Source organism: Vulpes vulpes, chromosome 8 (assembly GCF_048418805.1).
Source record: "Vulpes vulpes isolate BD-2025 chromosome 8, VulVul3, whole genome shotgun sequence".
NCBI lineage: Eukaryota > Metazoa > Chordata > Mammalia > Carnivora > Canidae > Vulpes > Vulpes vulpes.
The window spans coordinates 15,943,860-15,959,902 of record NC_132787.1 but is presented as its reverse complement, the minus strand read 5'-3'; the positions used below and the strand labels follow the sequence as shown (position 1 = coordinate 15,959,902).

The 16,043-nt window shown below is 36.8% G+C and overlaps 1 protein-coding gene across 1 annotated transcript in view; it reads right to left on the bottom strand.

The window, feature by feature from the left end:
• PKP2 (plakophilin 2) overlaps positions 1 to 16,043 on the bottom strand; it is an 87,595-nt gene that overhangs the window by 9,638 nt on the left and 61,914 nt on the right. Inside the window, exons 7-10 of the mRNA XM_026000110.2 lie at positions 12,002 to 12,119; positions 10,998 to 11,162; positions 9,492 to 9,665; positions 1,747 to 1,900 (exon numbers count right to left, since the gene is read on the bottom strand). Of these exons, the coding sequence (XP_025855895.1) occupies positions 1,747 to 1,900; positions 9,492 to 9,665; positions 10,998 to 11,162; positions 12,002 to 12,119 (611 nt within the window). The remainder of the gene's footprint in view (positions 1 to 1,746; positions 1,901 to 9,491; positions 9,666 to 10,997; positions 11,163 to 12,001; positions 12,120 to 16,043) is intronic.

Sequence of the window (16,043 nt, the reverse complement as noted above, 5' to 3'; positions counted from 1 at the left end):
CGTAGGCAAACAAAGAAAAAAATAAACATTAAGTATAGTAAAATGCAAAAAATCCCCTTGATTCTGCTAAGGCCATTTCCTGCTCAATTGAAGAATTAAATGTTTATTTATATATAAAAAAAGTAAAGAGTGGGCTACATTTGCATCTTCCCAAGAGTTAGAGGACGGTAGAACCTGAGAGCAACAGCATTCCTGCCCTATAGGCATGTGCATAATGCATTGAGTGGAGTTACCTCCATCAGCATTGTTTTAAAGATGGAGTCAACATTTCCTTTGGGAAAAGAAAAAAAAAAAGCCAAAGGATAATATACTTGATTAAAGTGCAGCACAAAGTTCACAAAGGACAATGAGGAGAACACTTTGATAATTTTCTGAGTGCCTGTGGCAAGGTTTCTTTTAGATTCACTGAAAAATTTCCAGGCTCTCTCTATATTTATAATGGGCATGAAACCATTGTATGAAACCGCCTGTGCAATATTGTGCTGCCGGCTGGCTTTGGCAATGACATTATTAAAACATAACCACAGACTTCAGTATCTTTGGTGCTGAAACCAAACAAGAGTTTGTGTATAATTTTAGTGGAAATTTGTGAAAACCTGAATTTTGAGTTGAAATTTGTGAAAAACTGAATTTTGAGTTGTCAGGAATGACTAATTTATAGAGCATTAGGAAGCATGATTGATTTTGGAATTCTCTTCCTATTAACTCATTTTACAGTTCTTTACTTGATTCACAAACATTTATCAGACATTTCTATGTATAAAGCAAATGAACAGAACATTATTTGATAGCGTAACAGTTATCTTTGTCAGTACAGATGCAAAAGAGGGAGCACATATTTCATTGTATTCATTTTAAAATCCTCTATGCCAAATTTGTTTTTAATTTAAGGAATATTTTATTTAAATTTAACTTAGTTAACATATAGGATATTATTAGTTTCAGGGGGAGAATTTAGTGATTCATCAGTCTTATATAACATCCAGTGCTCATTACATCAAGTGCCCTCCTTAATGCCCATCACCCAGTTACCCCATTCCCCCACCCACTGCTCTTCCAGCACTCCCCAATTTGTTCTTTATAGTTAAGAGTCTCTTATAGTTTGCTTAACTGTTTTTATCTTATTTTTCCTTCCCTTCCCTCTGTTTTTTTTTTGTTTCTTAAATTCCACATATGAGATCATATAATTGTCTTTCTCTGATGGACTTATTTCACTTAGTACAATACACTCTAGTTCCATCTGTATCATTGCAAGTACATGCCGAATTCAATATATATTAAGTGACTCCTCTTTTTTGTCTTTTTTGCATGTCCATCCATTTTTTTCTAGTGCAGTGAGGACCAAACCTCTAAAGTGAGGACCGCTGTATGTATATTTTCAATGGTTTGGAAGAGCAGTGCTTAAGCAGGCCACCCACAGAGCACTCCCACTTTCTTGACTGCATAATGGAAGTCTGAGAAACATCAGGTATGTTATCTACCTTGTTAATTACAGTTGAGTCTAAAATTTCTCTTCTGTAGTAATTAAAACAAGCAAAAAAAATGTTGGAAATTAAGAAAAATCCTATTTGAGACCCGAGAACAAAGCCTATCCTGGTGCTTCGGTGCAAGGGCCAGGCAAGTCTCTTTATCACATTTTGTTCCTTGGTCACATTTTCAGTTCATCATTGTAGAAAATGAGATAGTTCCACTGCATTTGTATTTTCAGTATGTATTCATGACATCGAGACACATTTGCTGACTCACCAATTTCATTCTGCAGAGAAAGATTCCGAGACAAATTTCTCAGCAGGGAGACTGCCGTCTTTTTCACACTTGGATCACCAACATGCAGCATCTTGCGGGTGTGCTGAAGGCCATTTTCTTTCTGGACAACTGTCTGAGCTACTGATGTCGGCATCTGTTGCATGAAACATGTCTTATCAATACTATTGCACCTGACTTCATGCTAATATTAAATTTCTGTAGGTTACTAGAGACTGAGAAAGATGTTTTGAAAACTAGGGCTGTGATGAACCTAGTCTGAAGATATTTCCTTTATATTCTTATGTTTTCATGTCTACCTTCAGTTCAGGTCATGATCCTGGGGTTCTGGGATCAGGCTCTGCTTTGGGGGCTCCCTACTCAGTGAGGAGCCTGCTTCTCCTTCTCCCTCAGCCCCTCTCCCTGCTCATGCTCTCTCTCTCAAATAAATAAATACAATACAATAAATGAATTCTTTTTATTATTTTTTAAAAAAGATTTTGTTTATTCATGAGAGACACACAGAGAGGCAGAGGGAGAAACAGGCTTCCTGTGGGGAGTCTGATGCGGGACTCTATCCTAGGACCTGAGGACCATGACCTGAGCCAAAGGCAGATGCTCAATCACTGAGCCACGCAGGTGCCCTAATAAATGAATTCTTAATATGTTTTCAATTTTATTACAGGATAAAAACAGCTTATTTGTGTTTTAATTTTTTTATTATTTATTTATTTAAAGATTTTATTTATTTATTTGAAAGAGAGAGCAAGAAAGACCACAGGTTGGGGGAGGAGCTGAGGGAGATAGAGAAGCCGACTCCCCACCGAGCAGGCAGCCAGGTTCAGGGCTTACATTCAGGACCTTGGGATCATGACCTGAGCCAAAGGCAGACACTTAACTGACTAAACCACCCAGGTGCCCTTATTTGGTATTTTAAATTAGTTAATTAATTGATTAATTAATTTTTAAAAAATATTTTATTTATTTACTCATGAGAGACACAGAGAGAGAGAGAGAGAGAGAGAGAGAGAGAGAAGCAGAGACACAAGCAGAAGGAGAAGCAGGCTCTATGCAGAGAGCCCAACATGAGACTCGATCCCGGGTCTCCAGGAGCACACCCTGAGCTGAAGGTGGCCTAAACCGCTGAGCCACCTGGGCTGCCCTATTTGGTATTTTTAAATAGAATATTGGATTTGGGTTATTTACTATATTTTTGCATGGTTATAAATAAAACGGGCCTGTCTTTTTTTTCCCTTCCTCTTTATTCACATTTTTAAACTCAGCACTGTGGAAAGAATATAAGGGTGATATTTTAGAATCAAACTCTAGCGTCATGCAATTAGTTGCATAATGTTTTCACTTTTTCTATTTCCTTGAACTATTTGTTTAATACAAGAATAATCCCAACTTTGTGGGCCTGGTGGAATCTAGCTATAAAGACAACTGAACTGAGAAAAATTTAAAGGGATATGTCTTTAATATTTCAGCATATATGCTAGCTGTTGCCTTGGTCACCTTCTTGTTCACATTTTGGCATTTTATATATTTTAACAAACTTACTTGTTTCTAAAAAGCCAGCTTATTCTAAAGGAGATATTGGGCTTTTAAAGAAAAGAATGTATGGCTATTTAGATTACTCTAATTTTATGCTCTCAATCAGAGGCTGTATGTGCAAATCTTATTTGGAATTAGGTTGGCCACATACTTTCAGGGGGTCTGAGTACTGACCAGAACCTTCCTAGCATCAGTAAATCTCTAATACTGGGGTCTTGGCTTGTGTCTACAACTTTATAGATTTTTTTTTAAAGATTTCATTTATCTGTTTATGAGACATACAGAGAGAGGCAGAGACAGAAGCAGGCTCTCTCAAGGGAGCCTGATGTGGAATTTGATACCAGGACCCCATGATCATGACCTGAGCCAAAGCTCAACCACTGAGCAACTAAGGTGCCCCACAACTTTATAGATTTGTATCTGAAGCTAACTTGAGGCCACCTGCCAGAAATGCCTATAATTCTTGACCATTCTTCAGGGTGTCTATCTTCTCTGTTTATCTAAACACTGCTTATTTGCCCCTCCCTCCTGCAGACTGCTCTCCTTACATTTTCCACTATCTTTTTAGAACAGGGGTTCTTAATAGAGGGTCCAGGATAGGTTTCTGGGATGGGACAGGAGGTCCTTAAAACTATTTTTGTGTTGGGGCACTTGGCTAGCTAGTTGGTGAGCCTATGGTCTTAATCTCGAGGTTGTGAGTTCAAGCCCCCCATTGGGTGTGGAGATTACATAAAAATAAAAAAGATAATAAAACAAAACAAAACAAAGCCTATTTTTGTATTTATGATAAACTTTCTCAGGGCAAGCATTTATAATTTCTATTAGATACTCAGTGTCCATGTTTCCAAAGTTTAATAATCACTACTTCAGAATGTTTTATTATAAACAAGTTATACTTTGTCTTTCACTAATTTGCAGAGCACTCCATTAAACTATTTGCTCCACTCAGAAGAATCCTTCCTCTGTAGCCACACAGAGAGGAGGCTATTTATTCTCTACCACTCCTGTGACTTGGGCACAAAGGTAGGTTAGCATTCCTTTCTCTCCCCAATAGCCCATCTAGATAATGTCTTCTTCCCTCACATGCAAAAATTCTGCTCTTCTGAGTCACTGTTATCCAGCTCTATCACTGCCAGAGAGTTTTGTCATCTGAAGGCCTACTGGTTCTTTCCCAACATTCACTGGAGGCTCAGGGCCTGGCTCCTGGCTCAGAGCCTTCTCCACCTCCTATTCACTATAGATGACCACATTAATTCCATCATAGCTCCTCAATGTCACTGACCTTCATCTCTCCCAGATATCAGCCATTCATTTCCATGGTCATCCAGAATCTGTATTCACCGCAAAATGCTTGGATTCTGAAAACCTAAACTCCAATGTTAGACTCTGAACATAATGTCCTGTTCTCTTTGCTCTCTCCCCCTCACTCCCACCATATTTCTTCTTCAGCTTCTTTAGCTTCAGTGCTTTCCTCTCAACCTCTACTCCCCACACCTCAAGCTGTTAGTCATTTCCTGCCTTTCCTTTCTTATTTAGATTAGGGTATACAGGAGCCAACACATCAAAAACTGTCTTTCAAGACCCTTAACTCTCATCATTCCAGCTTCTTTCCACCTACCCATTAAAACTGCAAAACTAATTTTATACTTGGCCACTAAATACTTACTGCTAGACTAAATACTGCATTTGTGGATTGATATTTCTGCAAATTTATGGTCTCCAGTCTTCACTAAGAACCAAATGTCGCCAGTCAACATACTGTCTTTTAAAATGCCTATTGGAGATTCAAAGCCTTATGCCAGAATGATCCTCCTAAAATTTAATCTAATTATGTTTACCTCACATTTAAGCCCTGTAATGACTCTCCATTGTCTCCAGGATGATGTTCAATTGTCTTCATATGGGCTGGCATCTACTTTCCTCTCCTTCCTTATCATTAGTTCCTAATTCGTGAGGCTACCAATATACTAAACCGCTATCTCTCCTATTAGAACATAAGTTCCTTTAAAGGAGGACATGGATCTTATCCATCTCTTTTTCCCTCCTCAGGGCCTTCTATGATGCCCAGAACACGAGAGGTCCTATGTAAATGTTTACCGAACTGAATTATATGAATAATATGTTATCAAGTTTTCCTAAAGATTTAGTATCATCTCAGGAGATGATCTTTTGATTGTTAACTTGATGAGTTTTTTAATATTTTCTAGACCCTAACCTTTGTTACATACATATGTTGCAAACATTTATTTCTACTCTGTGATTTGCCTTTTTACTGTCTTAATAAATGTCTTCTGAAAACATAACAGCCTAAGTTATTATTTTAATGTAGTCAATTTATAAAATATGTACTTTATAGTAGTACTTTTTGTGTCCACTTTAAAAATATCTTCCTCTCTTCCAGGTCATTAAGATATTCTTCCATAAGCTTTACTGTTTTGTCTTTCTTATTTAAATCTCATTGCTGTTAGAACTTGTTTTCTAGTAAGGTGTGAGGGTAAGGGATATGTTTTGTTTTCTTCCAACAGATATTAATTAAATTAGTTTTAAAGTGTTTTAGAAATTTGAAAAGTGCTTATTTCAATGACTTTTAACTTTGATTATGTGATGTTTAACTTATTTCTATTGATATATAACTGACACATAACTAAACTAATACAATTAGTTTTAGGTGTAAAACGTAATGATTTGATATACCTATATACTGCAAAATACTTGTCACAATAAGTTTAGTTAATATCCATCACTTATGATCACAATTTTTTTTCTTCTTGTGATAATTTTTTAATTTATTTTTTATTTTTTTGTGATGATAATTTTTAAGATCTACTCTTCCAGCAACTTTCAAATATATAATATAGTATTGTTAACTATAGTCACCATTTTGTGCATTATATCTTTAGGACTTATTTTTATTTAAAGATTTTATTTATTTATTTATTTATTTATTTATTTATTTATTTATTTATTCATGAGAGACAGAGAGACAGAGAGAGAGAGAGAGGGAGAGAGAGGCAGAGACATAGGCAGAGGGAGAAGCAGGCTCCATGCAGGGAGCCTGATGCGGGACTCAATCTCGGGGCACCAGGATCACGCCCTAAGCCAATGGCAGGCGCTAAACTGCTGAGCCAACCAAGGATCGCCTGGACTTACTTATCTTATAATTGAAAGTTTGTACCTTAAATCTTTTTTTTTCTTTTTGGTACCTTAATCTTTTCATTTATAATGTACTTTTAGTTCATACTGTACTTAGAGAGTTTGCTAACTGGGTAAATTTTATTAATCCTTTCTCTTTCCTATTTATTATTAGAAAGACCACTATATCTGGACCAATAAAGTTTACTTTTTTATTGTTTTTATTTAGCCTAAGTTATTATTTTAATGTAGTCAATTTATAAAATATGTACTTTATAGTAGTACTTTTTAACAGATTTTATTTATTTATTCATGAGACACACACACACACACACACACACACACACAGAGGCAGAGACACAGGCAGAGGGAGAAGCAGGCTCCATGCAGGGAGCCCGATGTGGGACTCGATCCCGGGTCTCCAGGATCACACCCTGGGCCAAAGGCAGGGGCTAAACCGCTGAGCCACCCAGAGATCCCCCCAATAAAGTTTATTAATGTAGGTATACTGATTAGAAATTACTGTAGTAATTTTATACTAAAGTGACATAACCTATCTTTTAGGAAGCTATTCATTTTAGTTTAGGTTCTTTCCCATTTCAGGCACATGGCCATCAACTGCTCAGCACTCTCATTATGAACACCAGGTTAATGCACTGGGTATTTTCTGAAACTATTTTAAATGCCTTGCTTTTCACATTTTCCTATTAAGGGAGTCTTCTCAGAAATTATAAAAACAAATATTTTTTATCATACAAAATTAGGAAAAGTAATAATTAGAAAAGGATATTTTAATAAAAAGCATCTTGTAATTTAAAAGAACACATTCTTGTTCCATGGCGCTAATGATTTTATTCTATAAATCTCTAGTCAAATTAAACTCTAACAACTTTGAGTATAGATTAATACTAGTTCAGTGTAGGCCTCCTTTTAGGGGACCAGACTGGTCTAATGTTAGATAGGATTTTCAATGCCTTGACACAATTAGGATAATTATGAAGATATCTCCAATGCTTGGATTCCTTTTGGACTTGGAACCTTCTAGTACTTTAAATTTCTGTTTGTTTATCCCAGTTAGATTATTACTGCTATGTACTTAGCACTAGGCTAGTACCTGCTATATAGTAGGTGCTCAAAAAATGAATGAATTATTAATTGCTTATTTTGTCCTATTTCGTCTTATTAACTGCCATGTACTCAGCACTAGGCTAGTACCTGCTATATAGTAGGTGCTCAAACAATGAATGGAGGAACTTAAGATCTAAGTTAATAAACTACATATTCAGAACTTAAGTGGCACAAATATTTCTGTATCCATCCTCAGGAATATGGAAAAATCTCTGGACTGTTTGTATGCCATGAGAGATCTTGGAATGGAAGAGGCTAAAATCCAGGCTTAAAGGGTTAGCTCATATTGAACCATACTCAGGGCACAGTGAACTGAGATATCCACACACACACATGCATACCAAGTTAATTCCTAACATTTTCTTTTAAGTTGGCTGATGGTTAACAAGATGGCTTCCACAGTTTGGGAAAGTGAAAGGAATGGTTTTGGGAAACTAGCATGGGAAAATGGGAAGGTAAGATGTCTGTGCATCATTCAAGGCTCCCTGGCAGTTTTCTTGTTTCTTCCTCTTTGTGTACAAGTAAATTTTGCAGAAAATCAAAGAGATTATAAGTTTGGTCATATATATGCATTTTTAAGATTTTATTTTTAAGTAATCTGAACACCCAACGTGGGGTTCAACTTACAACCCCAAGATCAAGAGTCACATGCTCTACTCAAACTGAGCCAGCTGGGTGCCTTAAGTTTGGTCATATTTTTTACCACAGTGCTAAGATAAGAGACATACTGGTTTCAGTATTTCACAATTTTGTTCAAAACAGCAACCTTCTGTGTAAACACATTAAAGAATGAACATGGCTTCTCAATTAAAGAATAAATAATATTTTTGTTATCCATAAGAGTACTCTTCTCTATGGGGATGGATAATTGGAAACTGGATATATACTGACACACTATTTTGTGTGTGCGGGGATTAATTCTAATAATTTCATGATCAAGACAAAGGATAGAACCTTAGTTCAAATAACTAAATATTTATGGAATCTCTAACCATGTAGCAATGTGCAAAATACATAGGGAAGGGAATAAGCCTTTACTGTTTTATGTATTTTGACTTAGCTGGTATAAAGGAAGTGCATCAGGAAGAGAAGCAGCTCTTTATTTTGTAGGTAAATTTCTGGGACATAAAAGCACAGATGTCCTTTCCAACTCCAGACACAGCAGACATGTGTTGTTTTTGCCTGACCAGCACTTATTTTTCCTTCTGGTAATGAGCCGCTCCTTCAGCACTTCAGACCACAGAGTACAAGTGGCAGTGACCCCTGCCTGCTCAAACCCACACCCCTGAAATTCACAGGTGGGCACGTTACCCAGATCTGGCCAGTCAGAACATCACAGGCTCCTAGCCTCAGGTACTTATTCAGATATGGGCAAGTGAGACTCATTCCTTGAGTTCCAAATGGAGCTATTGAGAAAACTGTTTGTTTGTTTGTTTGTTTTTTCCTGTGAGGACATTGGGCTAGATAAAATGCAAGTCTGAAATCATCAGTGACCTTTGCTATCATATGAAAAGAGCCTTTTAGAATAAAAAAGGGGAAGAGAGAACCCAGAGATAGAGTTATCATCACAATTGCTGGGGTACCTATCTGCCATGACAGAAATTAGACCTACCTTGACTTTTCAGTTAAATGAGCCAAGAAATTCCTCTTTTTTTTGCCCTGGCCAGTTTAGGTAGGATTCTGAGACTTATTAACTGAGAGAGCTCTAATGTAAATATCTAGGAGTCTTTCACTCACCACCTGACTTGGCTCTGTAGAAATTGAAGCTGAAAGTCCTAGAAAGCTGGAACTCTTGCTGGCAATTACTGAGAACTGTCTTGACTAAAGGGAGAATACTTCTGTTCTTATTTCACTGTCTCATCTCTGAATCTAATGTAGGTATGTCCTACAATGTCATTCTTTTTAAAAAGCAGAAAAACAGCGGTGATACTCACTGGTCCACTTCCTGCAGTGAGATTCTGCAGAGCTCCCAAAGATGCTTCTTGAGTGTAGTTTCGGACACTCTTGGCAATCAAGGACAAGTACATCCGTATCACGATGGAATGCCACAGCCATTCCACACCCTTTGGGTTGCTCTTTTCTTCTGGCATTGGCATGTCCTGATATTGCTAACCACATAAACAAAGAAATCCAGAATTAATGCCTTCAGGTGACTTCTACAATTCCACACCCAAACTAAGGGACCAGAGATACCATCTAGTCTAGAGAGACTGGTAATTTGCATAATAACAAGCCCCAGAAATGGAAAAACAAATGTGTATGATTTCCAACCAGTTAACTTTTAGCTCACAACGACTATTTTTCCTTAACAACACCCCGGAGGCTCCCCAACTTTACATGTCATAGTGAGAAAAACTCGAAAATTAAGCATGAGCTGTACTAGAATAGTTTTCAGGCTGCTGTTAAGCTAAAAGCTAAGTTAGTCACAACCACTGTGAAGATAAGAAAAACAGGCCTCTTCCCTCAGTCTTGTGAAGTTGACTAGGATGACATCAGGGTTCTAAGTTTAGAAGTTGCTCTCCAAGTGTACCATGATAGTCTGAGGAATAGGGGGGTTACATTCTTCCAGTTTTCATGAAATGCCAGTATAGACAGTATTCCTTCAGATGGATGTACTTTTAGGCCAAACACCAGGTTGCTTTTAATGTTAAATAATTTATACATCATTGGCTATGCTGTATTAAGCTCATTTTCTTTTTTTTTTTTTTTTTTTAGAAAAAAACTTTTTTAAAAGGTTTTATTTATTCATGAGAGGCAGAGAGAGAGAGAGAGAGAGAGAAAGACACCGGCAGAGGGAGAAGAAGGTCCGATGTGGGACTCGATCCCAGGTCCCCAGGATCACACCCTGGGCTGAAGGCGGCGCTAAACCGCTGGGCCATGGGGGCTGCCCTAAGCTCATTTCCTAACTTATTAAGCATACAGCAGTATGATATAGTGGCTAACAATGCAAATCTGGAGCCAGATTGCCTGGGATTGAATTCCATCCCCTCGACTAATTTTTTGGATTTTTCTGGGAAAATTAACTAACCTTTCTGTACTTCTGCTTCCTTGTCAATAAATGAGGATATTAATAATATACACCTCATACAGTTGATGTAAAGATTAAAATACACACCTCATACAGTTGATGTAAAGATTAAAACAACTTTAAATTGTGCCTGACATTTACTAAGTACTCAGAAATACACACATACACACTTTTTCTTCCAAAGTCCTCCCAATAGGGATCCCTGGGTGGCGCAGCGGTTTGGCGCCTGTCTTTGGCCAGAGCGCGATCCTGGAGACCTGGGATCGAATCCCATGTCAGGCTCCCAGTGCATGGAGCCTGCTTCTCCCTCTGCCTATGTCTCTGCCTCTCTCTCTCTCTGTGTGACTAACATAAGTAAATAAAAAAAAAAATTAAAAAAAAAAGAAAAAGAAACAAAGTCCTCCCAATATACCTCTTTTATTTTCCTACTTCGACTGCCAAAACACCCAATACTTTTGTTGTTGTCAGTCTGGATAGTCCGGTTTTGAATATAGATACTCTGGGAGTATCTATCTGGGAGCTCTGCCTCCAGCTGGTAGGAGAGGTTATGAAGAATGCACACACAGTTCTCTGTGGCCTGAGAAAACAGGACATGAATATTAGTCACATACATATAGACATCTCTTTGTAGGTATGCTATCCACAGGATTTACTACCTTCAAACCTTACAGTTTACTGGATGCAGTAGGATGTACTTGGACTGTGTTCGGGGGAGTGGAATGAGTATGGCTAGATCATGAATGGTCAGGAGCGCACTGCTAAGTAGAGGCTGAATTTCTTAAACCACTAGAGAGCCTTTCTAATTTACTTTTGAGAGTGTTTTCAGATAATTCTGTATTTTAAGATACATAATTTAGTAGCCACAAGGAACTGGGAAACAGAATTGTTTGTAGGACTGGTTAGGAGGCTATTGAAAGAAAGGCTATATGAAAGATGCATCAGTAGCAGCATGAGGGAGGAGTGGACCAAATAGGGAGCATTTTGAGGTGGAATGCACATGGTTTGCTGCCTGATGGATACAGGATGTGAGGGAAGGAAGGCAGTCAGAGATTACTCAGATTTCTGCTTTCATTTGATGGGTGATGATAATTATTAAGAAAGACTATTCAGAGAAGGAGCAAGTTTGGGAACAAGGGAAGAGATGACTTTAAGTTCATTATTGCACATAGAGTGCTTGAGCTCCTTTCAAATATCTACATAGAGTTGTTAAATAGGTAGTTATAAATTTGGGTCTGGAAAGTAGATAGAAAAATGGGGCTAGGTAGATTTTAATATTTCTAAGCATGGATGGGAAATCTTAAGCTTAGCAAATGAGTTAATGAATCAAACCCAAATAGCTACTTCCAGAATACTCTGCAGTGTCTTAGTAAGACAAAGTAAGTAACTCAAATGAGAGATATTTAACACAGGAATCACCTTGTCATCTGGCTGGTAGTCTGCAATGGTTCCTCTGACATAATGGACCAGTGAGTCGATCAGTCCATCACACCTTCTCATCACTTTCCTCCCATCAGGGCCCGCCGAACTCATGTTTCTATCAGGAAAAACAAACATAAGACTTGAGCTCTGTTATCCAATAGGCCTTTGTTTCAAAGCTTTATTTGATTGATGCTTCTTCCAAGTGTTTGGAAAACTGACGAATCTATAAAAGCGTGGCAGACATGTCCTGGGTCAATTCATTATCAATTGTCCAGTGGTCATCAAATCTGGACACAACCACTAACTACATTCATATAATAATATGTCACCATGTCAATAACGGCTTTCTGTCTACCTCACTCCAAGCACCAAGCCCACAGCGTCATTTACTTAATTCGCAATCTATTTTTGAGAGGGTAGAAATGAAGCAAACACCTTGCAACTAAAAGAACAAATGGCATAGTCGACATAGCAGGATACTATATGTCTAAGTCCCAATCTGTTCTGTGTCTTAACTCTAAGTAACTTAAAGTGACTTAAATTCTCTGGACCTTAGTTCCCTCATTTGTGAAGACATGATGTTGGACTCTATTATTTTGGGGTTTTGTAGCTTTCAGTGTTAAACAATTATTGACAAATGTCAAACCAGATGTTCTAAAATGTGATGATTCTATAATTAAAATGGCAGAGAGATGTGACAAAAATGTGAAGTTCTACAGTGTGTAAGACCTAGGTCAAAAGCATGACCTATAAATATCTTTGCACTTAGTCTATTTCTAATTTTGTGAGGCCATGACACCTTTCTATAAACAGTGACTATATCTACAAGTAGAGGTTGCTTCCTTATAGAGAACTGAAACTTATCAAATACAGCAAAGTAATTTATTTTGGGATCAAATTTCAAATTCAGATCATGTTTATATTCTAGCATTACTATTATTACCACGTTCCTTTGGATTAAGATTTTGTCAGCATTAACATTAAAAATTTTTTCCCCCAAAATGTTAATACCTCTGTTAACAAAAATGGTAAAGGAACAGCACCTTCAGATTTTTAGAATTTTGAGAACCACCCTTACTTATTCCCTTCTGTTAACTTTAATTGCAAAGAACTATAAAATTTATCAGACCAGTTTTTTTTTCTTTTTTTCTGATAGAGTATCCAATGTATACTCAAATGATTTGGTTTATAATGTCTTTCATCCTGAACATCAAAAGAACTACAATTCTGAGAACTTTTTGGGTCTTATTTTATTCATCTTTAAATATATATATTGCATTAAGTGATTTCAAAAAGGCTTTCTGCCCCCAAATACTGATTTCAATACATACTATCAAAGAACAAATGTACCCAGCATGGTATTAGGAATTAAAAGAACAAAAACAGAACACACAGCATTGTACCCTGCTCCCATGAAAATCACATCTACAGGATGAAATTGATGACACAAGACTGTTTTTAACCCATAGAAATGCAATTTCATGATTCAATTTAACAGTTGAGATGAGACTAATATATATAAAACTAAGGATATACTTAAAATTTAATGGTTGTTCGATTGGTACAATGAATTTTCAATTTTAACAAAATCCTTTCTGTGATTTTGGTTTGATACAATGAATTTTCAATTTTAACAAAAGCCTTTCTGTGATTTTGGTTTTCACTGAAGTATTCCAATTAAGATTTACCTCCTGTTTAATTTTTACTGTACCTGAAAACTGACACTTCGTCCATTAAAAAAAGATAATGTTTTATAAATTATAAATTGAACCATTTTTACTATAGTTTTTTTCTCCAGAAATGATAATTTGAACCAAGATCCTGTATCTATTCTCTGAAGAATCCTGATAGAAACTGAAAAAGTGTCTTTTCCAGTCATCTTATTTTACACATGGAGAAACTGAGGTCCAAAGAGTTTAAGTTACATTTCCTGGTGACAGCACATGAGTGGTAAGGTCAGAATAGGAGAGCTATTCTTTATTCTGTTCTCAGGGGCGGCTCCTTCTGGAGCACATCTCATCAACATTCATTCACTCTGCCATTTGCTTAGCAAATACCATATGTCCCCCAACTCCAAGACAACGTTATCACTTTTTAAAGCTTTCCCTTGACCTTTTCAACCTCTGGCTTGGAGAAATGGCAGTAGTTTAAAATTGCTTTGACAAATCAAAAGGTTTTTCACTAGCTATCCCACTACATACCTTGCAGATGGATGACCTAGCTTTGTTAAACTTCAGGGTGTTTATTTTGGGTGAGAATGGTAATTCACTTTGGCAGTACCGCCAGTTCACACGCAATGACTCTTGTCTTGTAGTTTGGTATTATCCAGACTCTGCTTGCTTGAAATGGGACTTATCAGGGTTTTCTGGCAGTTGATACCTTTGTTGACAGAAAGTGTAACCCCACTGCTTCAGTATTTGCTCCTGCATATCAAAAATAGTTCCTATCTTACTCAACTACCCAGAAATATGAACGATAAGGGTGGATTATTTTATAGTGCTATATCCATGAATAGAAGTCACTAGTCAGAAAGGAATTTGTTATTGTACCACTCTGAAAATAAGCAGTAATTATTAAAGTGATATATTTATCTTAAAGTACTAAAATATTTTTCTCAACAGCCAATACTTAAGTTTGTGGGAATCAGAGAATCACCAAGGCTTATCTTAGGCAGAATGGAAGCTTTTACAATGTATCTCCCGAATCCCACAAAGTACTTATTTATAACTATTTCCTATATGTAGCCCAAAAGAGGTTTCATATGAAAAATATCCCAAAGTTATGAATGAAGCAATATTAAATATCAGTATATTGAAAGAGAATGAGCATACAAATACACTACTCAATAAAAATTGATTAATCGAGTTACCAATGACTATATTAGAAATGTTTAACTTAGTATCTATGATTTTAACTCAATTAAATGATGGGTTTACTTTCCCTGGTATAACCTAGCCAAAGTCTGAGTAAATATGTGGGCAACTTCCAGGAAACTATATGCTCTTGTACACTGAACTTTAAAATACCAAGTCCTTGGACTGGGCATTAGAGGTTTGGTGGTCAGGGTCTCAGAAGAAGGGAGAAGTGGGGACTATAAACTCTTCCCACAAACACAAGGTTGTTTTGGAGCTCTTCTCTTTCACTGGGCCAGAATGGGAGGACACCAGTTTGATTGGTTACTTGTGCTTGATATTAAGAACAATTTTTCTGGCAATATGACTTGTAAAGGGTGGAAAAAATGGAATCTGAACCTCTGTCTCTGAACAAAACTTTACATATTTAGGAAGATTCGGGTGTTTTATCTAAAAGCAAATCAATGATTCATGACTCTCTAGGACCACTTATCTCATACATTCCTGAGTATTATAATGAAAAGGAGAAAAGAAAACTAAACATCCAGGACCAAAGAAGAATGGACAATGTCAAATGATAAGAAGAACTGCAACCTAGTGTGTGTGATGGATGTGATAGTAGGCACTTTACAAATACTGCTATCTGTAATTGTCACAATATTCTTTAAATTATGGCATGATAAAATCTCACTTGGAATCCTGACCTGTGACTCTTGTTTAAAATCATAATTACCTCTTTCTAATAGGGCTTTTATTGGCTCTTCCATAAAAAGTTATCTGTGAGTGGCTACATGCAGATATGCTGTTACAGCTAGTTTGCCAGCACTGAAAGAAGGTTTGTTACAACACAGAATGTCCAAAGCTTGGTGTGTGGTGTATGGTCAACTAGCTTGGGGAAATGAACACTGTGTGTTAACTATACTGGAATTAAAATTAAAAAAAAAATTTAAAAATAAAAGGCTATAATTACTATCAGATAGGAGAATGGCAGACAACACAATAATATGGTTATGTGAATTTTTTCAAGATACTTCGCCAACAAGTAATTCTAAGAGGCAGAAATTTTTTTAAATGGGGTGATGTCTACTGATAATAGGTGTAGTCTCCTACTAACACACAGTTTTTATGTGTCTCATAGGCACATAAACATCTATGGGACCAGCCTTCAAGGTCTAACTAGCCTACTG